The 26696-nt window shown below is 34.3% G+C and overlaps 1 protein-coding gene across 4 annotated transcripts in view; it reads right to left on the reverse strand.

The window, feature by feature from the left end:
* The window catches only part of Slain2 (SLAIN motif family, member 2), a 97236-nt gene that overhangs the window by 26732 nt on the left and 43808 nt on the right, over positions 1–26696 (reverse strand). For 3 of the 4 annotated variants that reach the window (XM_005391878.2, XM_005391877.2, XM_013518102.1), the window contains exons 2-6: positions 18571–18719; positions 11649–11813; positions 9331–9492; positions 6393–6752; positions 5824–5961 (exon numbers count right to left, since the gene is read on the reverse strand). In XM_005391878.2, coding sequence (XP_005391935.1) covers positions 5824–5961; positions 6393–6752; positions 9331–9492; positions 11649–11813; positions 18571–18719 — 974 coding nt within the window. The remainder of the gene's footprint in view (positions 1–5823; positions 5962–6392; positions 6753–9330; positions 9493–11648; positions 11814–18570; positions 18720–26696) is intronic. The other variant, XM_013518103.1, reaches the window with a different exon arrangement.

The following is a 26696-nucleotide window of genomic DNA, read 5'->3' on the forward strand; positions in this document are numbered from 1 at the left end:
TGGTTTTCCTACTCACAATATTTTGTTTAAAACTTTTTATTGCTTACAATTCTTATTTAGTCATCTTTTGATACTTTGTCACTCACCATTAATTTTCTCAGTGTCATCAAATCATGTATCTTCCACTTATTTAAAAAAAAAAAAATCACATTTTAACACCCTGCTACCACTGCCTTTTTTCAAATCTTTACTTCTTGCCTAGATTATGCAATAACCTTTTGAATGATTTTAATGTCTCTTCATTTTAGGTCACTCTCCATAGTACCATCAGAATAAATCTTCTAAAAAGGAATCTTGATTAAAAGCCCATCATGGTTCCTAATACCTACAGGCTGAAAATTCAAATTCCTTAGTATGCTACTAAAAACTGCTTATTTATCCCCTACTTACACTACTCACTCCCTTATGACTGCGCCTATTTCTCATCCCGTTTTGTACTGTCAACTTCAGTCATCAGGCTGCCACTCTCAAGACTCTTAATTGATGCCCTTGTTGGGAATATATCTAAATATCCTTTCTTCATTTGGCAATGCACATAAGCTCCCCCTGAGCCAGCTGAGATATCTTCTATCTTTCCTGAAAACCCTTTACACTATTAAGTACCTTTCCTATAATCCTAAGGAAGTTCCTGCCTATCAGAAAGTACAGGCTGTCTTATATTTATATTAGCAATGTGGGGGCCATCACACACACACACATATTCTATTGAATAATTAAGTGACACATAAGTGACTGACCACTGGTCAAAATCTACAGAGCTAAACCAAGAACTCAAGGTCTTTCAAAGTCAAGGTCCAAACAGGTGGCTCTCAAACTTGGATATATCCCCCAAAACAACTGAGATACTTCTGAAAAGTGAGATTCTAGGTCTCCACCCCAGGCCTACTCAATCAAAATGTTCAGGGGTAAAGGCCAAAAACAATTATAAAGTCCCTTTATAATTACATTACTGGCCCACCATCACTGTACAACATATTCTTTAACTGACGTTGTATAACTATTTTATTCATTTTTAGTCTAATATAGTTAGTATATGTAACATGATTTCAATCAATGGTTCATAATTATGTAAAATTCATATGTAACCTCTTAATTTTTTGGTAGTCAGTGAAATCTAGAGAGAAATTCCTTCCTTCTAGACCTACAAATAGTCGGGCTATGCATAAGCTGAAAACCACTCCAGATACTCACCCCCTTCAGTGAGATCTAGAGTAGAATACTGATCCTATAAGCCTTTTCTCTGGGGTATTTAAGATTTAATCTCAAAACAAGTTCCAAAAAAGTCATCAGTGAACATTTCTCAAGATGCCTACTCATTTGCAATTAGCTTATTATGATGTAATGAACAAACTATAATGTATCCAAACAATGATGGATAGGAAATCACGGAGTTTCAGGGGAGGTTCGGGAGGAAGGAGTAAATTGGCCTTGGTTATGCCACTTTTCTACTTCTATAACTTTTTATAACTCACATGATTTGTATGGATCTCTGTTCCTTTTCCATAAAAATAAATGAATATTTTTAAGGTTCAAGTGAGACAATATATGTGGAAGTACTTTTAAACATTTTGAAATACTAACCAAAATTTGGGTATTTTTGGGATTGGGGATATAGCTCAGCGGCACAAGCGCCTGTCTGGCAAGTGCAACGTCCTGAGTTTGATTCCCAGTACCAAAAATAAATAAATAAATAAATAAAATAAACCCACCTAGTGTTTTTTAAAAAAACTTGGGTATTTTTTATAATCAGCAGATTATCTTGGGGTTTTCTCTCTTCTTTTTCTTTATTTATGGGCCAGTAAGTCCTGTATTTTCCTGAAAATTAAAACTTTCTATCAAGTCTGTGATCTAGTATCTTAGAAAGCCTTTTGAAAAACTCTACCTCGGATGAATTTCTCTTAACAGAAGAAACTGAGAACATGACCTGGACCCATACTTCTGCAATGCTCTGGTTTTCTTTTTTCTTTTTTCTCTTTTTGAAACAGGGTTTCACTATGCAATTCAGGCAGGCCTTGAACTCACTTTGTTAGCCTAGGCTGGCCTCAAAATCGCAGCATTCCTCCTGTCTCAGCCTCCTGAGTGCTGGAATTACAGGTGTGTGCCACCAACTGCTCTGGTTTTCTTAAGCTTTTTAAGTTACATTCCATATATAAAAGTTGAAAATTGATAGTACAAGTTGAAAATACATTAGAACTCTCAAAATTGAAAGCCAGCATCCACAATAATGCAGCCACAGCAAATAAGCATATAAAAATAGTGATTGGCACAGTAACAAGGCAAAAGAAGTGGTCCTGAAGGTGGAAATAAGCAATCTTGCAAAGTTAGCTTCATGCAAACCAGCAAGAAAGAACCAAAGCTCTACCACTTATAGCTGGAAAAATAAATACTTTAAAGAAAACAAAATGCAACATCTATTACACTAATAATGGAGTTTTCATAAAAGATACAAAATACCAATCCATTGTATAAAATGTATGAAACTTGCTATATTTGTACATAATTATATATCACTTTAAAATGTTATGAAAACAATGTATGTACTAATTAAAAGAACATATATATTTTTATGTATCAAAGATTTATGCAAAATTTCAAGAAAAACATTTTGCTTAATGATGTATTAACTTTAAACAAAAATCGGTCAGTATTTTCATAAAGTAAACTGAAGTTCTAAGCTTGAGAATATTTTCTACTTTCTAAATGTATTTTTGAAAGTAGTATAATTCTATATTAAAACAAATATATTTGTGACATTTTAAACCATAAATAAATTTACTAAAGCTACAAATATAAAAATGAACAAGTATATATAATTGAAAAAAGGATGGTACAATCACTTTTCTGCATATGTATCATTCAATTATTTTATACAATTTTATGAATTTGCATACTATTTTCCACAAAACAAAAAATTCATGATTAGAATATCACCACATTTTCCATATGTATTTTCTTTAATTATCAACTTCTGGCCTTAAATTCATGATCCTTCTGCTTGAGCCTTTAAATCAAAAAGTAAAAACCTACCTACCACTTACCACTTCAGAGATAAGAGAGTTCAAATTCTATCTTTAATTTCATTTTTTAAAGTTTTATGAATTCGTATGTTCTATGCTTTTTATGAGTACCATAATGAGTATGATAATGGCATTCTTGATTTTGCAGTTCACAGTATCAATTCCACAACATGACATACTAAGTTTATAATTTGGTATAAAAACATGTTTTGGCATATATTTAGCAGAATAAATGAGGTATATAAATCTCTAGGTAACTTTCCACAGTGTTTTAAAATTTACAGTTTTAAATCTCAGAAAACATAGAAATTATATATCTGGATAATTTGTATATTTGTACTAAATTTCTATATTTGTACTGTCTTTGTACTAAATCATGGATGTGACAAATCTCTGTAGGTCAGCTCGGACTCTCAAGCTGGGTCACCATGGTTTAAATCATAATTGTCACTTATCAGATATTTAACCATAGATATTAACAAGTCAAAGCTTTGATTTCTAACTTTTAAAACATGTTAATAATTGTATTTCCACCATAAATTTGTTCTGAGGATTAAATAAGACTATGTATGTAAATATATTATCATGTAAATTTCTATAATACAAATAATATTATATGCAAGGGTAAATGAGGCAAATTTGCCACTATACTACAGAAGTTACTTGGATTCAAGTGTAGTTCTAGATAACCTGTTAATTTTTTTGGTGGTCCCAGGCCTCACAAATACTTGGCATGTACTCTACCATTATGTATACCTTCAGCCCTGGTCTGTTAATTTTTGAGCCACTGACAGTAGCTTCATAAAAAGTAATGAAGCCAGCTAAATTATAAAGCCAAGGAAGACTGCAAAGGAATTAAAAAAAATAGTTATTTTCAAAATTTTGTTACTCAATAAATGATTATAAATAAACACACCAGTCAGTAACATCATATTTGTATCACTTCTTTACAGCCTTGAAGACAAGCAGGAACACATTACAGTTACCATTCAGCCACTGATGGCAATATGCTACAAGGATCTGAGGGAGTGTGCATGTCTTGCCTCTGACAGCCCAAGTGCAAGACTCATGTGAACAGAGAGACGTAAGAAATGTGTACTCGGTGTTTATATAATCACAGAAATAACTGTAATTATGCATTTAAAATTGGTTCAATTACATACTCATACGTATCCTAATTAGTAAGCAATAATTTTTTGAAATGTTCAATTTTTTTTAATCACCTTATAGTATACAGCAATGTACACAATGCCCATCTACTCCTGTACAGTTTCTTTTTTCTTAGTTTGGCCAGTTTGTCTTAGAACTTCATACTGCATAATTCTCTCTGGTTTCTGTTTATGTTGCATGTATTTCCTTAATTCACTAATATCAACCCTTCTTTCCACTGTTACTTTAAACTCATTCTTAAAAAATGGAGTCCTATATTTGCTGTAATATTTATTTTATTCATTAAGGACAACATATCTCTTAGTTCTTCTGGTGTTTTTATAGAATCATCTTGTTTTTACTAATGGTCTAGTAAGAAAGCGGCTTGGGTTTTAAGCGTAAGTTCCAAGAGTATTTCTTTCCACTAACTTGTATCATTTTCCATGTACAATATTAGAGAATGTGGGGCTTTTTAGGAATGGATATGTTGTACTCTCGATAATGTACATGTTGTGTTCTAACTAAATAATCATTTATTTCACATACCACTTGTTCTTAAATAACTCAAACAGTTGTTAAAAAGAACAATTAAAAAAAAAGTATTACCTCCACTTAGTTAGACTTGTCACATTCACGGGTTAGTATCCACCCAATCATCAAAAATAAAAAATAAAATCTGTATGTGTTTTGCTTGTTTTGAGATAGGGTCTCACTGCATATTCTAGACTGGCTCTGAACTCATTATGTAGTCCAGGCTGGCCTCAAACTCGCAGCAATCCTCTTGCCTCAGCCTCCCAAATGCTGGGATTACAAGCGTGTGTCACCATGTCCAGATCTACATGTATATTTTTTACTATTTCCAAAATTCATTTTCTCTGCTTGAGTTTAATTTTAACTCTAAATGTTTATTTTTAAAATATAATTTAAACAGAGAAATACTGATCAAGTCTTAAAGAATGATTGTTTCTAGAAATTTATTATCTCAAATTTTCAGCTCTAATAAGATAAATATGAATCCATCTCACATTACCGTCATTAAATATTGTATTTTTCATAATAATCACAATAATCAAGCCCCAAAATTTTCTACCTAAGGATATAGAAATAGTTATATTATCTAAGTCCTCATAATACATTTTAAAAGTTACAAAAATCAAACTCTATACAGACTAAGTATACTACAAGTTTGACCAGTGAATTGCTTATTTTTATTATAATGTGCCCTAGCATATGTAATTATAAGCTTTAGATATATTTTTTAGGGTTGCTGGGGATCAAACCCAGGCCTTCCTTACACATGCTTCCCAAGCATTCTATCACTGAGCTACATCCTCTGCTCTACATAATTTAAAAGAAAATGGGATATTTGGATAGCATTGTGGTTACTATTTCTACTTCTAATTTTTATAAGTAAAGGCTAAGTCTATCCTTTTAAAAAATACACCTAGCATATTTTAAAATTCTGTAGAGACCAAAGTTTCATACACTTATATCTACTGATAGAACTGGATATGTTTGTAGGGACAAATTTAAATTTTAATATACTATGATTATTGTATTACAATAGTTTAATATAGCTGTTCTGCTAGAAATAAATATCTGTAATTTTCATTTGCTGTTAATTAATTGATACCTCAAGTGTAAGAAAGATACTTACTGGCTGAAGCCTGAGATTGCATACGAGGTATTCCTCCATTTGGCACTTGAAAATTTGAATCACTTCTGCTGCTTTTCACTGAGTCAACTTGTGTATTAGATGTTCGAGACAGGTTTGGAAGACTGCGTCTTAGTTTTTCTACAATAACAGAATTTTAATTTAAAAAAAATCTAATCATTTTTTCAGGCAGAGAAAGAATGAAAATAGAATTCAAAAACAAAATTAAACATTCTAAATATTATAAAAGAAAAACAGGAAGTACTTATTAAAAAAAAATCAACCCAGAGTTAATAGGTAGAGTAAGAAAATCCTTAAAAGACAACTACAAACTATATATTAAATATAAGTAAAAGTTGCTACATGAGTAAATTAAAGCAAAAGTAACCTAAGCAAGTAAAATTAAATTCACTTACTCCTTTATTTTTGCATTGATAACCTATGAATAAAATGGTAAACTTGACTATTATCTGATATACAAAACCTTGGCAAAACTCTCTTCCTTTCACACTGAAATATGAAGGTTAATTTTTTCCAAAAATATTCTCACTGTAAAATTTCCTATGTTTTACCTTCATTTTTAACATTGCTTGTCTGTAAATCTGTGGGATGACCTTGAAGTGAAAGGCGAGGTTGCTGTAAGCGGCTAATCATAGGCTGTGGGGACACTCTACTATATTCTATTCCCCGAGCTGGCGATCGTGAACGAGGTGAATTTCTGGGTGACTGCTTAGGTGATGGTCGAGGTGAACTGCGTGGTGATGGTGAAAACCTGTTAACAGCAGGGTATACTGCGTGATGCATATTGTCATCTTCATCATCTAAACTTTGTGCATCAAGTTCCTGGTCACTAAATGTACCCCGCCTTGTAGAATTGCAAGACGAACCGGAACTGCGCCGAGATGTGGTAGCTGCATATTCTTGCCGAAGACCTGAAAACAATGAGTATGTTATTTTATTTCTCTATATTTTTAAATCTATAAATATTTTTAAAATTTAAAAGTAAAGTTTACCATTGAGAAATTCAAGTAGGGTATAACGTATAAAGGAAAACTTTACTTCTACTTTTAAATATTCTCTCACATAAGGATGCAGAAATCAGATTTGAAGGTTATTTTAAACCTGAACAAAAATCTATAAACTTTTATACAATTTCAAGATTTTGTGTAATTGAAATCAGATTTAAGACTAACATTAAAGGAACAGAATATATCAGGGAACAAATAAATTCCTTGGATACTTAATCTTTGGATTAAAACTGTAACAACAACAACGACAACACAATCTACATTTAGAGCAAGTCCTGCTAACTACTGACAATCTAGGAAGGATATTATAGTGATATTCAAGCCTTTAAGCCATATATTTATACATAGAAAGTGTTATTACCAAGGTTCCACAAACCAGACTAGAATCACCCTTGGGTCTCTTTAAAACTATCAATTCCTGGGGGATATAGCTCACTGGTAGAGTACATGCCTGGCATGCATGAGGGCTTGGGTTCAATCCCAGCCCTGTAAAAAAAAAAACAAAATAAAATAATCACTAATAATTCTTGAGTCCACTTAGCACTTCATTCAGGTTTAGGAATCACAGTAGTAACTGAGAGTTACTTAGTATCTAGTTCTAGCAAATATTCCACTCATGTCATCTAATAAAAGACAACAGGCCTGTAAAACAGCACTGCTTCAGAAAAGAAATCCAGATTCCAATGTAGCCTCTTTGCAAACAAGGAGATCCTAATAAGCAAATTATAATCCCTAGTGGAGCTTTGCATTTATTTTAAAAATGAGGCAACTTAAGCAGGTAAGAGCCTAAGTATGTAATTCTATATTTGTAATTGTTGCAAAAATCCTGGAAGAATTATGCTATAAAAAAGAAAATCATCTCTGAAAAAAGGAGAGGTGTATGTCATTTTCAAGGAAGAATCCCATACATTTTTGGCACCATCTCTCTTTAATTCACCAAGAAATAAATATTCATGCAATTGGATGGCTTAGGAAGGATTATAAACTACAGGCTAAATTTTTTTTTTTTGTCTTTTTGAGACAGCGTCTCACTATGCAGTTCAGGCTTGTCTTGAACTCACTTTGTAGCCCAGGCTGACCTCGAACTCACAATGATCCTCCTGCCTCAGCCTCCCGAGTGCCAGGATTACAGGCATGCGCTACCACGCCCAGCTAAAATTTCTATGATTTACCAAAACACAAGATGAAAGTTAAATAGTTTAACAAAATCCTGACATCTAAAAAATTAAGAGTTGAAAGAAAAAATGAGTAAATTTATTCTACCACAAAGACCTAAACAACATTTTTTATGCCCTCCCTTTCATATCCATGAATAACTGACCAGTTGGAAACATCACAGAATATTAAATCAGTGAAGTTCCATAGAATTACAGAAGAGAGACCACATCAACAATTTTCAGGTGTAACAAGAAATTACAAAAGCATTAAGTCCTATCCGTACAGGGGAAGCTACCTTTAAATAGGAAATGAATTAGCAGAGTAAGAAACATGCTGCAGTGTCTTAAATGTTGCAGCATGATAAAGCTTACTAAAGAAAGAAAGAATCTATTATGCACACAGAGAATGGGAACTTTTGAACCCAATTTTAGTGATGTTCCATTACTCTCAGCCAACTGTCAAGACTAAAATGTGTATTTCAAGAATTTTTCACTGAAAAGGTTAAAGGATCACTTTTAAAACATTTTTTTTTCACAGTATAGTGTATGGCATCTTATAAAATGCATAGACAAAAAAACCACCACCACCATCTCACATTCAAATGAAGGCCAGGGTATTCATGAACCCCCCAAAAAGTATGAAAAATTTTGTGCCTATGTATATTTTTTAGGGATCACAGAAGCAATCATTTTTATTGGATTCTCTGAGATAAATGGTGCTAAAAAGTTTCCAGAACCATGCTGCAAAGCATCATCACACACTTTATTTAATGTCACAATTCTAATCTTCTCATAAGAGTCTGTTTTTGTATTTGTATATTTGCAAGAGAAGTGAGATTTTTCACCAAGAAGACAAAACTGGGTTTTAAAGTATGAAAAAACTCTTAAGATATTAATTCATAATATTTAAAGAGTTTAACTGTGATATTAAAATTTCATGGTGGAAGGCTAGATGAAGAAGTAGAAAAACTCTTTAGGAAAGCAGTAACAAAAAGGTTAACTAACATGATTTACACTAAAGACAGAGTAACAACTACACTAGTGAGTGCTAATATAAAGTGACACACAGAGTCCAGATACACCCACAGAAGCTAAGAATAATGTCTTCTTTGTCTCTCATGAGGCAAAACAGTCCTATGTGAAATGGACTCTGAAAACAGGTAAATGAACAAACAAGAACATTTCAATATGCCTCTGAATTGCTCATTTCAACATTTCTCCTTTCACACATTACTACTCCTACAATACTTGAAGATATATTCAATACATATACCAAATATACACAGTAGTGAAAATTTTCAACCTTTACTAACTGAAAAACTTACTTTCTTCTTGCATCCGGGCTAGAATCTGCACATCAGTTACATCATTTAGCTTATAATTGGATCCAATTGAATCTTCATCTAATTCTGAAGCACTTAACTCGCTATCTATAGAGGATTGAGGACTGAGTGGAGGATTTCTGTCTGATGAACTTTTAAAGTTACCTAAAAAAAGAAAAAATTCAAACTTTAGTAAGATCAAAGTTAAATAAACATCTCTTACAACTGACTACATAATTGATTCAGTTCATCAGAATTCTGCCATTATGTTTATAAAATTCCCGAACACTGAAATTGGGAATTGACCTCATAAAGGAAAAAGAGGGTTCCAGGAACTTCTTTATATGCAACATAAACACAGAACACCTTTTCATTTAACTGTAATTTACCTAGGCTATTAATCAAACTTTTAACATAGTACCTAGAGAATAGTCAGTACTCAAATATGTGTTAGAGGATTTCAACTTTTAGAAGATAGTCTATGAAACTATGAATCTAAGTAGATGAATTTTTGGCGGGGATACCAGGAATCGAACTCAGAACCTTGTGCTTGCCAGGCAGGCACTGTGCCTCTGAGCTATCTCCCCAGCTCAAGGTAGATGAATCTATGTAGTATTTTCTCCTCCCAAATTTAGTCATTAGCAAGCACCATCATCTTTCCCTGAATAAAAATATTTACTTTTCCTAAACAACAAAACTAATATGAGAAAAATTAGATCCCTTAGACACTGAAGAACAAATAAACAAAACAAAATAACTTGGCTAATTTTTCTACATGTTACACTTACAAAATTCTTTTGCCAGATTAGTAATGGAGACCAAGGAGTTCTGGCTTTTAATAGTGAAGTACAAGAGATAGGTAAGCTAGGTGTGGTGCAGCACGCCTGAGATTCCAGTTACTCTGGAGGCTGAGCCAGGAGGATCACAAATTCAAAGGCTAGCCTGGGAAATTTAACAAGACCCTGTCTCAAAATAAATTTTATTTAAAAAGGTTGATAGTGTAGCTCAGTGGTACAGTGCTTGCTTAGTACACAAAAAAATTAAAATGACTAGATTTTAAAAAGTACTTTATCTTTTTAAACAAAGGCACAAACAAAACAGGTCAGAAGAATAAAGAACACATATGTGTAAAAGTGTCTTAACTTGTTTCTAAAGAATAATCATAAAATCCCAACACTGCCACTAATATTTCTAACATAGATTTATCTGAAACATTTATTTCCCAGAATTTTAGGCAGGTAAGGAGAGCAAGAAGAACACAGAATAATTAACAGTTATACTATCAGTGAAAGAAGAGCACATGATAGGAAAGGCACTGAAAAGTTATGCTCATGGAGTACCTGAATCAAATTCATTTTAAGTAAGTATTATACAGTAAACTTTTTAATATGATACTGTTATAGATAAAATACGTAGTAAATAAAAACCTATATACTAACAATGAGCAAGGTCAATAAAGCTATTAAACCAAGGAACCTTAGGGAACACACAAGATTGCGGGGAGGGGAGGGTACCGGGAATCGAACTCAGGACCTTGTGCCTGCTGTTCAGGCACAGTCACTGAACTATGTAACCAGGCCTCAGGCTTTTGACTTAGGTTAAAAAAAAAAAAAAAGTCCAAGTATTTAACACCACCTTAACTTTTAAAGAAGCTGTATAAATAAATCATAACAATAGTAGCAATATAAGTAACTGAGTGGGTGAGTCATGAAGAACAGTCATCTACTTAGGACATGTCAGTCACAGAAACAGAGCAGAACATACTTTACTCAGTTTGGGGCAATCACATCACTTAAAGTACCCATATCTCTTTTGGCACATTAACATATAACCTTATACTATTTCTTAACTGTAATATCAAAGTTTGTTAAAACCCTTTTTAAAAGTTTTTAGCAATGTAGCTTTTACAACTTTTGCGGCATAGAGTTGAAAGGATTACTGCACACTCTTCAATAAGGATCCATTGATTAAGGATCAAGGTTGTGATACCATTTCATTAAATAGGATTGAAAAGGCTCAAAGTACTAAAGAAAACCTTACAGATATAACCCACTAACGTATCTTTAAATTCTTTGTGCCTACTATACCACCTGGTGCAATGTGGCTCCTTGATTATCTATCCCAGTTGTGGGGACCTACGGCACACATGCTGCAGCAGGTTGTCTGTACCACTGAAAGCTCTAAAAGGCTTGCCATCCCTGCTCTATCCAGTTAAAAGTTTCATAAATAAAGTAAACCTGAATTACTAGTAAGTTATTTTTTGAAGTAGGGAAGTAAATTAAACACCATTTCTTAGTAATTCCATTTTGTTTTCTCCTTACCTGAATTTCCAGGAAGTATAAGCTGTTTGACTACAGGAGGTCGCACTGGGGTTGAAGATGGAGAATTGAAGCCACTGCTATATGGGCTACTGGCATTTGGACTGTAAGGACTTGTGTAACTCATAGAGTTGAAAGGATTACTGTACAAATTCTGCCTCTTGAGAGCTACATTAATCAGAAGGAGAAAAATCAAATTTAATAACTGAAGAAAAGTTAACATTTTATCTCAAAAGTTTTCCTATTAAAATTTCATTAAGCTAGGGATGTAGCTCAGCAGCACAATGCCTGCCTGGCAAGAGTGAGGTACTGAGTTTGATTCCTGGTACCCACCAAAAAATAAAAAATAAAAATGAAAAGCACTTTAAAATTTCATTAAGTCATTATCTCAGTTTAAAGAAATATTTTACACTACTAAGGAAAACATATATTAATAATCCCAACAAAGTGATTTTCATTACCTTAAACTGTGTTAAACTGTGTTATGCAAATAAACCAGCAGTCACACCAAAAAAAAAAAAATAACACTAACATATGAAGAATATTCCCAACAGAATGTTTGCCACTAAATTAACTCACTTTCACCTTGTTGGAAAATATATTCTTTAATAACTATTCTATCAATTGTGATTGAACTTTAAAAATAAATCAAACATAAAAATATCTTCTATAAATAAGTTAGAAATGATAAGTTTTTAAAAGCCTTTCCAAAATTTGGATTTTTGAAAAAATTAAGTAATGGTAACTTTTTAACAATTCCCTTTTTAAAAAGAACCCCCACAACTTCCATTTTTTAAAAAAGTGCTATGCATATCAAATTACATAAAAAGTACAATAGTAGAGCTAGGTAACAAATGAAATTATACACTAATATCCACAGCTTATTAAATATTTACAAGCATAGGTAAAAGCACTGCATAGGAACTTTTAAATTTTTCTCTTTTTTTTTTTGAGACAAGGTTTCTCTATGCAGTTTACGCTGGCCTTGACCTCACTTTGTAGCTCACGCTGGCCTCGAACTCACAGCAATCCTCCTGCCTCAGCCTCCAGAGTCCTGGGATTATAGGTATGTGCCAAAAATTACTATATAAAATATAGACAAACATGACATGAACTTAAGAGGACTGCAGCCAAGTACTATCATAAAGGTGCAAAGGGTTATAGAAAGCATTCATTACAACTGACAAACTGGGTAAGGATACTAGGAGGGACAGAACTGGCATAGCCTTAAGAAGATGAACAGTAATTTAATAGGGCCCCTAAAACTAAGGAAAGTACATACTGCTCTCATTTCTGTTTATAATATAAACAAAAGCAGTGTCTTGAAAATGCAGAGCCTGCTTGGGAGTAAGAGTGAGTAATCTAGTGTGGTAAAGCACAGGGAAGGGACAACACAGGAAAAACCAGCCCAGACAAGGTCACTAAAGGCCTAAAACACTATGTTTAGAAGTCCAATACCTATTTAGTCACAATGATGCAGCTAAGCAGTGACTTTTGAGGAAGAGTAATGTGATCCAATTAGTTTAGGGGTAAAAATGTGAACACACTATACTCGGAAGTATACAGTGACTAGAAAATCAGAAGAGAAAAAAAGAAAAAAGAACAAATGCTTAAAACTGGAAAAAGTAAAGAAATAAAATCAGATGATTAAAATTTCTGGTTTGCCTACTAGCAAAGTAGTGGTTTAGGAGGAAGGAACACATGTTTTCTACTTAGTGGATCACTTGGTTGTATACATATTCTCCATGAGAGATGACACCAGGTGTTATATTTAGTATACAGCAGGCAGCATGATTACAGGTATAAGCTGAGCAGGCTGTCATATATCACTTTATTCTCAATCTCCACTGAAGCTTATTATCTTATACTTGGTTATCAATCCCTAATATTTCAAGTCCTTGGCCCTTTCATCTTCTTACTCTATGTCATACTGTTTGCGCAAATTCTCAAACATATACATGATATCACTTACCGTTAATATGCCAAAGACTCCCTGTTATTTCCATTTCTAGTCCTAAGTTTTCCTCCGAACTTCTGTCCCATGTATACTACCTCCCTGTGGGTATGACAAATGTATCCCAGAATTCACATACCAAATTCAACTTATGATCTTTCCGCTAAAATTCAATTCTGTTCTAGTGGTTTCCTCTTAGAATAACAACATTCATCTCTGTCTCACAAAATTGGAAACTCAGAAACTCAGAAGTTAATACTTTCTTCTTCATTTCTTTGGATCTGATTCCTCTGTTTTTATTACTGTATCTTTTCATCTCATCAAGTACCTTTCCCTCTGTGATACTACATATTTTTTGGTTTCCATGCATTATTCCTGGCTTGTAACTTTGTGTCCAACATAGGCCAGAGAAATCAGAATTTTTCTTCCTTAAGGCAGGTCACAGAAACTCTAATCTTCCCCTGCCTTTCTACAGACATTACATCATACTTTTTTGCCCAATCACACTTGAGTATGCTTGTCCATGCTTCAATCATGCCAATGCAATGAAGTCTCCATAAAAATACCAAAGAGGAAGTTCAGAAAGTTTCCAAAGAGCTGAACATGTGGAGGGTCCCAGAGGGTATTAGGCCTGCAGAGTATGGGAAGGGGCTATAAGCTCCCCCTATGCATCTCTTCATCTATATCTTTTCAGTATCTTTCACCATAAACTGGTAAGCCTAAAGATTTCCCTGAGTTCCATGACCTACTCTAGCAAATTACCTGAAACCAAGGAGTCTTCGGAACCTGATTACAGCTGATCAGTTAGAAACTCAGAGAATGACCTGGGACTTGAGATGGGTACCTGAGGACTGGGGACTGGGGCAAATGAAATCCATGGGATTTGATGCTGTTTCTAGTAGATAATGTCAAATTAAACTGAACTGAATTGAATCAGAGGAAGCCCAGCTGAGGCCTGCTGTAGACCTGACTGCTGCTAGCTGATGGAGAGAGATTCCCATCTATTGAGACTGTGGTGGCATGACAGTAGAGGAAACTCATTTGTTTTTTCCTAACACACACAGCCTGGCTATCACGATCAACTCCCCTGCAAATCATCCTACATCTCGACCTCTCCAACTGCGCTCCATACAACTACCATGCTACCATGAACTTTCCAAAATACAAATCCAATCATGCCTTCCCACTATCATACCATACTCTTACACAATACACTCTTCTTCTCCTTCTCCTTCCTTCTTCCTCCTCTCACCTCCCTCTTCCCTCCCTCCCTCTCCTTCTCCTTCTTTTTTGGAGACAGGATCTCACGATATAGTCCAGGCTGGCCTCGAACTTAGGCGATCCTCCTACCTCAGCCACCTGAGTGCTAGGATTACAGGCATGCACCACCACACCAGGCACTCCAGCATAACACTTTCATATTTTCTCTACACTCTTATAATGAAGTCCAAAATATTTAATAAAGCATGCCTGTATAAGAATCTTGCACCTACAAATCTTTCTGACCCTATGTCACAACTCTCTCTTCTTTTCTTCAGCCACTCCAGTTTGTTCCAGGTCCTCACACATACTATGTTCTCTTCCACAGACAGCCTTGGCACATGCTGTTCTCTATACCTCAAATGCTCAACTTCTACTTCCTCCTTCTACCTTAAGGTTATCTGAATCTTTAGGGATCAGGTCAATCCCCACTTCCAAAGGGAAAATTCCTATTACTCAGAGCTCAAAGCACACTATATACCATTCTTTCATTACATATCATGAATTATAAAGACTGCCAGGCATGGTGATGCACAGCTCTAATCCCAGCACTTAGGAGGCTGAGGCAGGAGAACTGCTGCAAGTTTGGGGCAGCCTGGTAGTGATTTCAAGACAAGCCTGAACTGCATACTGAGACTCTGTCTCACAACAACAACAACAAAAAAAAATTATAGATTATTTTTTAGTTTCTCCAGCTAGATAATACACTTCAGTACTACAGGTATAGTGTTGTGTTTGTTTTTCTTCATCATGTATCCCCCATCCTTCTCTCAAAGCCTGATACATAACAGGCTCTCAATAAAAATTAATTGAATATATGAATTACTATATGAGATTAATTTGAATATAGATGATTCTGGGCACCACAGAAGTAGATTAAGTGAGACAGAGGTATGAAGCGAAAGATGGGTACAGCCTAAATGGACAAGACTGTTAGAAGGTTGACAGGGGAGTGGGAAATTATTATTTAACACGAGTATAAAATTTCAGTATATATAGGATAAAAGCTCTGTCCAGATAAACAACAGTGACAGCAGCCTAGCAATGCAAATGCACTACTGCCACTCAACTGTACATTTAAAAATGGTGAAAACAAAAAATACTTCATAAATTTTATTACAAAAAAAAAAAAAAAAAAAGGTGGGGAACAGGGTTACAGCTCACTAGAAAGCACTTAACCAGGGTTCCACATTCAGCAACCAAATAACAAAAAAGCAAGAAAGATGGGAAGAATTAGAAGTACATTCAAGGAGGAGAGAAAATTGCAGATTGGATAAGAGAGGATAAAAAAGATAATGCACTGTAATAAAAACATGAAAAGTTTAGGAATAAGTGTACTACAGAGAAGGTAAGTATGGCAGGGTATAATTGTTCTAGGACACAACACCTAAGTTCCCAAGCAGCTTTACCTTATCAAAAATATACTTAAAAGGTGGTACCCTTGGAAAAAGACTGCTTTAGGTCTACAAGTTCAAACATTCAACAGCCAAGTTATTTTCTCCCATAAAATTTTTAAATGTATGTATTTATGGGTGTAATGGTTGTTCTCTGCATATATCTATACAATTTAAGCATTGTTAAACAGATCTAGTACTTGATTACACCTAGTTTTGGTTCACTTATACTCCTAAGATCTTTAATACTCTTGTCATAATAAAGCAAAAAAAAACTTGCTTTTTTGAAGTATAACAGCTTTACTTTTTCCCTCAAGAACAGGTTACTAACTGTTAATAATTACTATTCTTTAGGCTGTTTCAAATCAGGGGTTGGTGAATGGTAGCCTGCAGGCCAAATCCAAGTTACCAACTGTTAATGTAAATAAAATTTTACTTACAGCCATGCCCATTTATTTATGTACTCTTTATGGCCACTGGCCCACAAAATTTAAACTGGCTATTTTCAAAGAAGTTTGCCAACCTCTGTTTTCTGTTTTAATTATTTATTACCTGACTCCTCTGATCAGACTAGAAGTTCAGAAAGGAAGAGATTTTTAGTCTAGTATATTCTCAAAACTGAGAACCTCGGAAGTTCTTAACAGTCACAGTTTGGTGATGGTAAGTGCTAGTTAAATTGTAAATTATATTATTTCCAAGGCAAGATACTCAAAGTACTGGAAAACTATTCCCAGAAATATTAATTTTTTGAAAATTATATAACGTGTTGCTGTTTTTAAAAGGCCTTCTTTACAGAAAGAAAATGTATAACTTCAGTATTAAAACAGATTCATTCAAAATAACTTACATACAAAAGCAGACCTGGCTTTCTATTTAAATTCTAACTAAAGAGCACAAACTTTTTACAATAAAGCTAAAATAAGCAATTTAAAGTATATGGCTGCTAAGTAAATACAAAATGAAAGAACAGAGAAAGAAAAACAAAAGTTTTCAAGATTACTAAACCTATCAACTTTTTTATAATTAAAGCATTTTAATTAAAATTTTTTTATTAGTACGTGTTTGCAGTACATGACCATCTTTTTTTTGTTTGTTTGTTTGTTTGTTTTCCAGTACCAGGAATCTAACTCACAACCTTGCGCTTGCCAGACAGGCGCTGTGCCGCTGAGCTAAATCCCCAGCCCCCATGATCCTCTTTATCATGGGGAGTTGGTTTATGTACATAATACAACTTAATTCTTTTTTTTCTCATACCCCTCCCTGGTCCCTCCAACTGCTGGTCCCCTTCCCATTTGCAAAAGTTCTATTTGCATCATTTTTCCCCCTATTTTTTCCACCTTTTTCTCCCCTCCCATCCTTCCATCACTTGACCTTCATCCATATGAAAAAGATCTCCCTGCTTCTTATGTATCTATCTTCTATTTTGCTCTCTAAATTTTTTTTTCAGTTGCTTATATAGAGAAACTATGATATTTAAGCTTGTGTTTCTGACTTATTTTACTTAATACTGTATTATGGTCCCAAGTTGCAACCATTTTCCTACAAATGCTTCTAGTTTATCTTTTTAATGGCACAGTAGTACTCTACTGTGTATAAATACCACACGTCCTTTATTCTTTCATCTGTTAGAAGATTTAGCCATTACAAATTGTGCTGCTATAAACAAGGGTATGCGGGTATCCCTGTAATATGATGATTAATTATTTTGAGAAGATACCTAGAAGGGGAAATAGCTGGGTCAAGTGGTATTTCTATTTTTAGTATCTGGAGGAATCTCCACACTGTTCATGTATCAACTGTTTACTACCTGAGTATTTCAGAAAACAGCAACATCTTTAAAAAGCAATTCTTAGCCAGGCCTGGTGGAGTACACCTGTAATCCCAGCACTTGGGAAGCTGAGGCAGGAGGATTACTGTGAATTTAAGGCTAACCTGGTTTATATAATCCAGTTCAAGGCCAGTCTGCACTATGTAGCAAGACAGTGGTAGAAGCACCTGCCTGGCAAGTGCAAGGTCTTGAGTTCAATTCCTGGTACCACAACAAAATAAATAAACAAATAGAAAAAAAATCACATAAAACTCATAATTTCATGGGTATTATCCTTTAGGATGAGACTTTAAAAATTAGATTTTTTTTAAAAATCTATTAAGCAAATGATAGAAGAGCCCTCATGAGGCTATGCATAATGAAATTTGAAAAATGCTATCAAGCAAGGAATTGTCTTCCTAAGAATTTATCACTCAATATTTAAGTTTTTGTTTTGTTTTGACTAATGAAAGCAAAGAGATAAATTTGCAAGTGGAAGTATAGACATACCTGACATAGTTTGATCAAGTTTGTGGATAAGAGATTTTTTAGCACATTCAACATCAGGACTTGGGTAATCCAAAACTTGCCTGCACCAAACTAATGGACTAACCGATTTCTGCATTGGTGTAAGTTTTTTCTTTGGTGATGAATACAGCCTAGAAGAAAACAAAAACGTAATATTCATCATTAAGCACATAGTTATAAAGCAGGGATCCTTATGTATAAATTTAAAATGGGGGGAGATTGAAAGTGATGGAGCATGTTTAAACTTACACGAATTTACTTAGTGTACAAGAAGAAAATGACACTATTACAATCAATATAAACCGAAATTTCAAGCACTAAATGAACGCAAATGAGGTGTTCTGAAAATGTGTCTTATTTTTCTTTAATTACTAGAAGTTTGAGGTATCTGTCTTTACAACAGTTTACAGTACTGTTTTCAACAGAACTTGAGTAGCTCCCTAATATAGCCCCCCCATAATGTCCAGCCTCGGAGGAAGAAGAACAGGCTAAATACTTTGCTCTCTACCTCTTAATTTGCCTTCCCATCACAAACACACAAGAATCTGCCATGAACAGTATTTATACTCCACAACATATTCAAACAGTTACACGCCTGAGAAAATACTTTAAATCCTCAGTAACAATGTCAATCAATTCATGAAATTTTTCATTTTTAGAAATAAAGGGAGTGTATTTTATAAGCTCCTGGAGAAAGTATACTGAAGGAAAAAAGTGAGCAGAAGATAGGGAGATGTGTACTTACGTGTTCTACTTCACAGTTCCTCAGAATAGTCCAGGTTATGTCAACTGCTAGTACTTATTTCAAATGTGACTCCACATGAATAATACAAAGAATTACTTGATTTATAATCGGGGGTTTTCAAATTATGTTAAATTGAATTTATAAAATAAAATTATGCTTTGATATTTTCTGTAGCTAGATGTCTTAATAAGGCAGAAGCTGATAATATCCCATTGTACTCTAATCAAGTTAGGGTAATAATGTGAAGTGCTGTTCTGGAGTACATGTTTATTTATTTTTTATTTTTTGGTTTTTCTCCGATACCGGGAACCGAACTCACGACCTTGCACTTGCCAGGCAGGCGCTTTTGCCGCTGAGCTAAATCCCCAGCCCCTACATGTTTAAATAAATATATTTCCTACAGTCTAAGAACAGATAAACTTTTCAGTGGCAATATGCACATTTTCTGTCCCTTTTCCTCTTTCCTATTTTACTACTTAAAGTTTATCATTCACATTAGCTTTCATCAAAATAATCAAGACTAATGGGGTAAAGGACCATCTGTCTAATTCACAGTTCACATTCACTTACACAAAAATATTGAAATAGAATCTCATTTTACTAAGTAACATTAACAATTCAAAGCAAGGGGCTGGGGATTTAGCTCACTGGCACAGCGCCTGCCTGGCAAGCGCACGGTCGTGAGTTCGATTCCCGGTACCAGAAAAAACAAAAACAAAAAAAAGAACCAAACAATTCAAAGTGAAACCAATGGGGTTCATTCTTTTTCCAACCTAAATACTGCAAATGTGCCCATAACAAATCTCTATCTCAGTTTTAAAAATTAAACTTTAAAAGTTATGGGAATTATCATATACTGACACTATGTTGGCAAATTTGAGTAAAATTAAACCTCTAAAGGAATAATAAACATTAATAAAAACACTTTGGTCAAAAAATATTTGGTTGAGGTTTCAAACTACTTCTAAACCTATCAGAGGATGCATGAGTTGGGTTGTATCACGCAACTTGATCCAACTCTTGTTCTTTTTGATCTCTTTTGGTTTTTAGAGAGACCCAGTTAACATCTCTGAATTTTGAAAGAAAATTTTAAATAAAAATACTTACAATTACTATATATATCATCTCCTTTATTTCTTAGAAACACATAAACTTCTTCAAAATAACTATTTTGCCTACTAAAAACATTCTTTCACCAATACTTTTGCATTTCTTAAATCATAGTATATAGTTTAATCAAGTGAAAAACTTTAGCTGGGCATGGTGGTGCACACTTGTAATCGCAGCACTAGGTAGGCTGAGGCAGGAGGAGTGCCATGAGTTCGAGGCCCACCTGGGCTATGTACGTGAGTTCAAGTCCAGCCTGAGCTACATAGCAAGATCCTGTCTCAAAAAAAAAAAAAAACCACTTCTGATGGACATAAACAATTCATGATGCCAGGGATATAGCTCAGTGGCACAAGCGCCTGCCTGACAAGCACAAGGTCCTGAGTTCAATCCTTGGTACTGAGAAAAAAAAAAAAAAAAAAATTCATGATGACTGATTCAACATAAGAGAGGTTAAGACTTCTCCAATTTTCACTTTCCTAAATCTTGAGATTGTATCACATTATCCTATTACTACTAAAATTGAGTTGGGATGATTGGATCATGGATTAATATACTCATTAATGGATTAATCTACCGATATTCATAACTGAATGTGCATCAGGAGGCAAGGGTAGGATTGGAAGAGATGGGTCACCAGGGGTATTGCCTTCAAAGAGCATATCTCTTGCTGTATTGTTCCCCTAGGTTTTCCTTCCCAAATACGTACTGTGAAGTGATATTTCACTTTGGAGCCAGCACACCACAGTCTCAAACCTCTGAAATCGAGAGCCAAATAAACCTTTCCTTTTTTAAATTGGGTCAGGTATTTTGTCCCGGCAATGGGAAAGCAGATAAATACATATGGGGAATTGGTATATAATGCAAGGATGGACACAATAAACAGGCTGAGACAATTTGTCACCTCCAAAGGCAGGTTGATGTAAAATTTCATTTGCACCTCACAAGAAAAAGTAGAGTAAAACTGAGTCACAGAGGTCCAGTGGGGAAATGAGGCTCTACCCTAAGAAAGAAGGCATTTGGAACTAAGGTTTATTGTCTCCCCATCCCTGTCCCATCAGGGATTTTGTGGGGCCTAGTGGGGAGCTGATCATTTACTCTATCAGTGTGTATAGAAGGGGTGTGAACCAGTGCTCCACTTTCGCTGAGATAGTAGTTGCAGGTCCCGGTAGGATGTTGAACATTTATCCCAATCTAGAGCCACATAATGCTACAGCAAACAGAAACACTAAAATGACACCCAGGATTTGGATGCAGATTTATTTAACACTCAACAGGCAGTGACTAGGAATTAATTATTCCTCAAAAAGTCAGGTCCTCATCTCTGGAAGTACAAAGGCAAGAGTATTTGGCTGTCTTTGACTGGTTCTTACAATATGCATCATAGTAACCAGCTATGTATCACACTGACCAGCCATTTCTAGGAGACAGAAACAACTGAAACTGCAACAGGAACTATTACCTGGGAAACTAAGAAACTGAAGTATACTGGCTGGGGGGTGGCATTTTCTGCTAACATTACACCTAAATAGGGTGGTCACTTGCTGAAAACAATAAATACCATGCCTAGTGTCATAACTTAACACCCAAAATGTCCAGAACATAATTAGAAGTCACTCATTATACTAAGAACACAGTTAAAACAAGGGCAAAGAACAGAAACAACTGAGTCAAACAAACACTAAGGCAAGAGGAGAATGAGTTTGAGGTCAGCCAAAAGTACACAGACAGTTCAAGGTTGGCCCAAGCTATATTGTGAGATCCTGCCTCAAAAAACCACACACACATCTGCACACACACACACACACACACACACACACACAAAGCAAAATGACAGACATAAAACCAGCCATATCAGTAAGTATGTTAAATATGCAGGGACTACATACACTTCTCAAAAGACAAACTAATATTTTTCATACAAAAGAATCACCTTAGATTCAAAGGAATGAATAGTTACAAAAGTAAAAGGATGGGGAAAAGTACATCATGCAAATAACGTAAGAGAGGTGGAGTAGCTATATTATTACATAAAATAGATTAAAGGTATCACTGGTGACATTTTAATACATCAAGAAGATACAGCAATTATAAATGTAAACATGCAGTTTACACACATCTAGTGGTAGAAATGAAAAGAAAAATAGACAATGGAGAAATTTTATTTGAAAATTTCAGTAGGCCATTCTCAACTGAAAAAGGAACTATAAGAAGGCTATAGAATACTGAACATTATCATGAAAGAAATCTGACACAGTTTTAGCAGAGAAGTATTAACAGAGTCAGGTTTGTAGTTTGGAGAAATGTGTAGAATAAATTGGAAAGGAACAAAACCAGAGATTTTCAAATTTAAGGAAAGATTTTTCTTTTTCAAAATTGTTTTGACCATTTCTTTCTCCTTGGCATTTTCATATAAATTTTTGAATCAGCTTGTCAGTTTTCTTTAAAAATGCCTGGGTAAGTTTTCTACAGATTGTGTTGATCAGTTAGGTAGAATAAACATCTTGACAATATTATTGTAAATTCATATCTATTATGTATCTGTCCATTAGTTATCTTTTGTGTATGGAGAGAGAAGGCATTGGAGATGGAACCCAGAGGACTTAAATGTTGGTTCCTCCCGTAGTGCTAGGACCACACGTGTGTCCTGCCACACCCCACTGTTCAGGTCTTCTTTAATTTCGCTTAGTAGTGTTTTATAGTTTGCAATATGTGAATTTCACACATCGTTAAGTTTTTAAGTATTTTATTCTCTTGCATGCTATTGTAAATAAAATTGTATATTCAGAGTATTCATTGATCATATATAGAAATATTGTTGAGTTTTTGCTTATTTTATATCTTGTGACCATGCTAAACACATTTTTTACACTTGATAATTTTGGTTTTTGGATGATTCCTACATAGGATTTTTTAGAGTGAGGATTATGTGTGTGAGTAAACCAAGTTTTGCTTCTTACTTTTTTGATGTGGATGTCTTTATTTTTCTTGCCTTACACACAGGCTGGACACTTGCGCACAGCATTTAATAGAAGTAATAAATGTGTACAACTTTACCTTGTTCCCAGTCTTGGGAGAAAGTATTTAATCTTTCATTCAGCTCATTTCTACTTTCTTCTGGGTCTCAGCTAAAATCACAATTCTCCAGGAAAACCTTTCTTGAGTAGTTCCCTAAAACTAGACTAGGTTCTCCCATTAATAAAACATTACTGAAGCAAGATGTTTTTAAAAATTTCTTTGTTGCTTTTAGACATGCTCTATCAGAAAGGAAATTCTACTCCTAACTCCAATTCTATGAGATTTACTTTATTCACTTTTTTTCTTTTTCTGAGACAGTATTTATAATTTGAAAAAAGGCATATTAAAAATGTGTTACAGGCACTAAAATGCTACAGCACAGATATACCTAAAAACCATTTTGCTAAGTAAAAGACAGTTAAAAAAAAAAAAAAAAAAAAACACACATCATATGATACCATAAATACAGAATGTCTGGAACAGACAACTCTATGCGAAAGAAAGTAATTCAGTGGGTGCCTAGGGATGGAAAGGGAGTGGAGAGAATGGGGATGGGAAGTTACTAACAAGATTTCTATTGGAGATATAAAATATTGTAAAACTAAATTGTAGTGCTGGCTGAACAACTCTGTAATTATACTGGGAATCACTGAATATCAAAAATCACAGTGCACTTTAAACTGGTGAATTTTATGGTATGTAAATTATATTTCAACAAAACTGTTAGAAGTTGTTCTAAATAAAGTGGCCTTTCAAGACATCACTTTTTCCTTTAAAATGGGAATGTCCAACCTTTGGCTCATGCTCTGCAGTACAGCTCTAGACAGCTAGTATGCAGCCACACAAGACTGTAAACTTTTAACAGTATTATGTGATTTTTAGCAGTATTTCTCCTGACTCCGTTGGGTGTGGTATATGAAGGCAGACTGCATAGGCTGAAGGGGAGTGGTGTTCACTCTACCTCCTGTGCTCCTACAGTCAAGCAAATCAAAACTTGTGTACCAAACATTACTTGTGCAACTTAGCAAGTAAAACAGCTATTACCAATACTTACCAACACATGTGTACATATATTTGCAACTCCATTTTTAGTCAACATAAATATATTACCAGTGAATTTTCAAAAGGAATATAGAGTTGCAAACAAACATTCAACTCAAAGAAAAATTTGATTGTGTCTCTTTACTATGATCTTTCTTTCTAGAGAAAAACATCCTTTGCTTCACAATCATGCTTTATTATAATAATCACTTTTTGGCAATATGTACATTTGTGAACAACTATTTGCAAGGATGATGCAAATGAAGAGTAAAATTAGATCAAAAATTTCTGATAAGTATCTTGAGTGCTCACTAAGAATTGCAACCATTTCCACTGAATCAGACACTGATGTATTAGTTTCACAAAAATAAAACCAAATACTCCATTAGTCTTATATTTATAATGTTATAAAAATATTTAATAAATGTTATAATAAAATATTTTATTTAAAATATTATAATAAAAATATTTTAAAATACAGGAATTGTTATTTATATATATTAACTATATTATATATTTTATATACAACCCAAAACAATTCCTCTTCATTTGATGTGGCCCCAGGTATGCCAACAAGTTGGACACCCATGCCTTAGAATATAGTGCAGGAGCTGGGACATGGCTCAGTGGTGGAGTGTTATATGGTTTGTGTCTCGATGTCCCCCTAAAGCCTCATTTGGTCATGGGGTGGCTTTTTGGAAGCAGCCAAATCTAGAGTTCTGGTCACGGGGTATGCCTTTTGGAGGCGGCTGAAATCTAGAGTTTGTGATTGGTTCACTGTCTAGTGCTAGGATTGGGGGTGTCAGCGCTACAGCCACTCTAGGGCACGTAGCCTGCATACAGTATAAGGGAAGAAAAGAGTGCTTCTCCCTTTTGCTCTTGTTTTTGTTGTCTTCTGTCACCATGAACAAGTACCCCTCTGCCATGCCACCCCGCCTTGGAACCAAACGATTATGGACTGAAACCTCCACAAACTGTGAGCCATATGAATCTTTCCTTCCTTAATTTTGGGTGTCAGGTATTTTGTCTCAGCAATGACAGAAAAGAAAGACACAGTGTTAACCTAGAATAGTTAGTGCAAAGGAGCTAAACACTATTAAATGTAATTTATGAATATTGTTAAATACTGAGAATTATTAGAAATATAATGAAGAATATGAATGATATGAAATGGATAACAAAAAGGTATATTTTGGCTCATATGTCACACACACACCTATAATATGGTGTATCATATGGTGATAAAAACAACTAAGAATGTAACTATTTTTTCAGAATGTAACAACACATAGACATGTGCAACAACCTTTTCCCTTACCAGAACTAAGCCCCAAAGTTACTTACATTTTGGAGTATATCTTTCCTGACTTTCCATGCATATATACATAGCAGGCATAATTAAAAGATGAAAACAAGAAATAAGACTGTAGTTACTTGGCTGACATTATGTTGACTACAGAAATAACTTTTCATACTAAAGTCTGCTGAAATAGGTTACTGAAACTAAGGAAAGCAAAGATTTAACTTTCATATAAGGTAAAAATTAAAATTACATTAAAACTGTTATTGAGGGGCTGGGGATTTAGCTCAGCGGCAAAGCACCTGCCTGGCAAGTGCAAGGTCGTGAGTTCGGTTCCCGGTACCGGAGAAAAACCAAAACAAACAAACAAACAAAAAAAAAAACAAATAAAACTGTTATTGAAATAAATGAGACTACTTGGAAATTTTTTATAGGCCAAGAGAAATAATTAGACTTTAATACTTCAAAATCATGGTTCTCCACCTATTTACTGAGTATAGCACATTAAAAGCAAACGAATAGAGATTTTATCATCCAAGTTTAATACATAATCCCCAATCCAAACATTTATAGATGTTAAATATGTTCATCTGAATTAACATTGACTAAAAACCAGGATGACAATGTTTACCTCACAATATGAATACAGTCGTCCCCCACTATATCGCAGTTCACTTATTGAGGCTTCACTGTATCGCAGGTTTTTTAAAAAAATATATCTAATTCTGTATTACAGAGTTTTCACTATATCATGGGATTTTGTGGTATATAGGTATACATAATATTTATGATTTTAATTATTCTCATGTAAAAATTTTTAAACAATGTAAAAATAAAAAAATGTTAATTCAAACATATTAAAAGAATATAAATGGAAATAAATATAAATAAATATAA

Source organism: Chinchilla lanigera, unplaced genomic scaffold (genome assembly GCF_000276665.1).
Source record: "Chinchilla lanigera isolate Chin_1 unplaced genomic scaffold, ChiLan1.0 scaffold00042, whole genome shotgun sequence".
In the NCBI taxonomy this organism is placed as follows: Eukaryota; Metazoa; Chordata; class Mammalia; order Rodentia; family Chinchillidae; genus Chinchilla; species Chinchilla lanigera.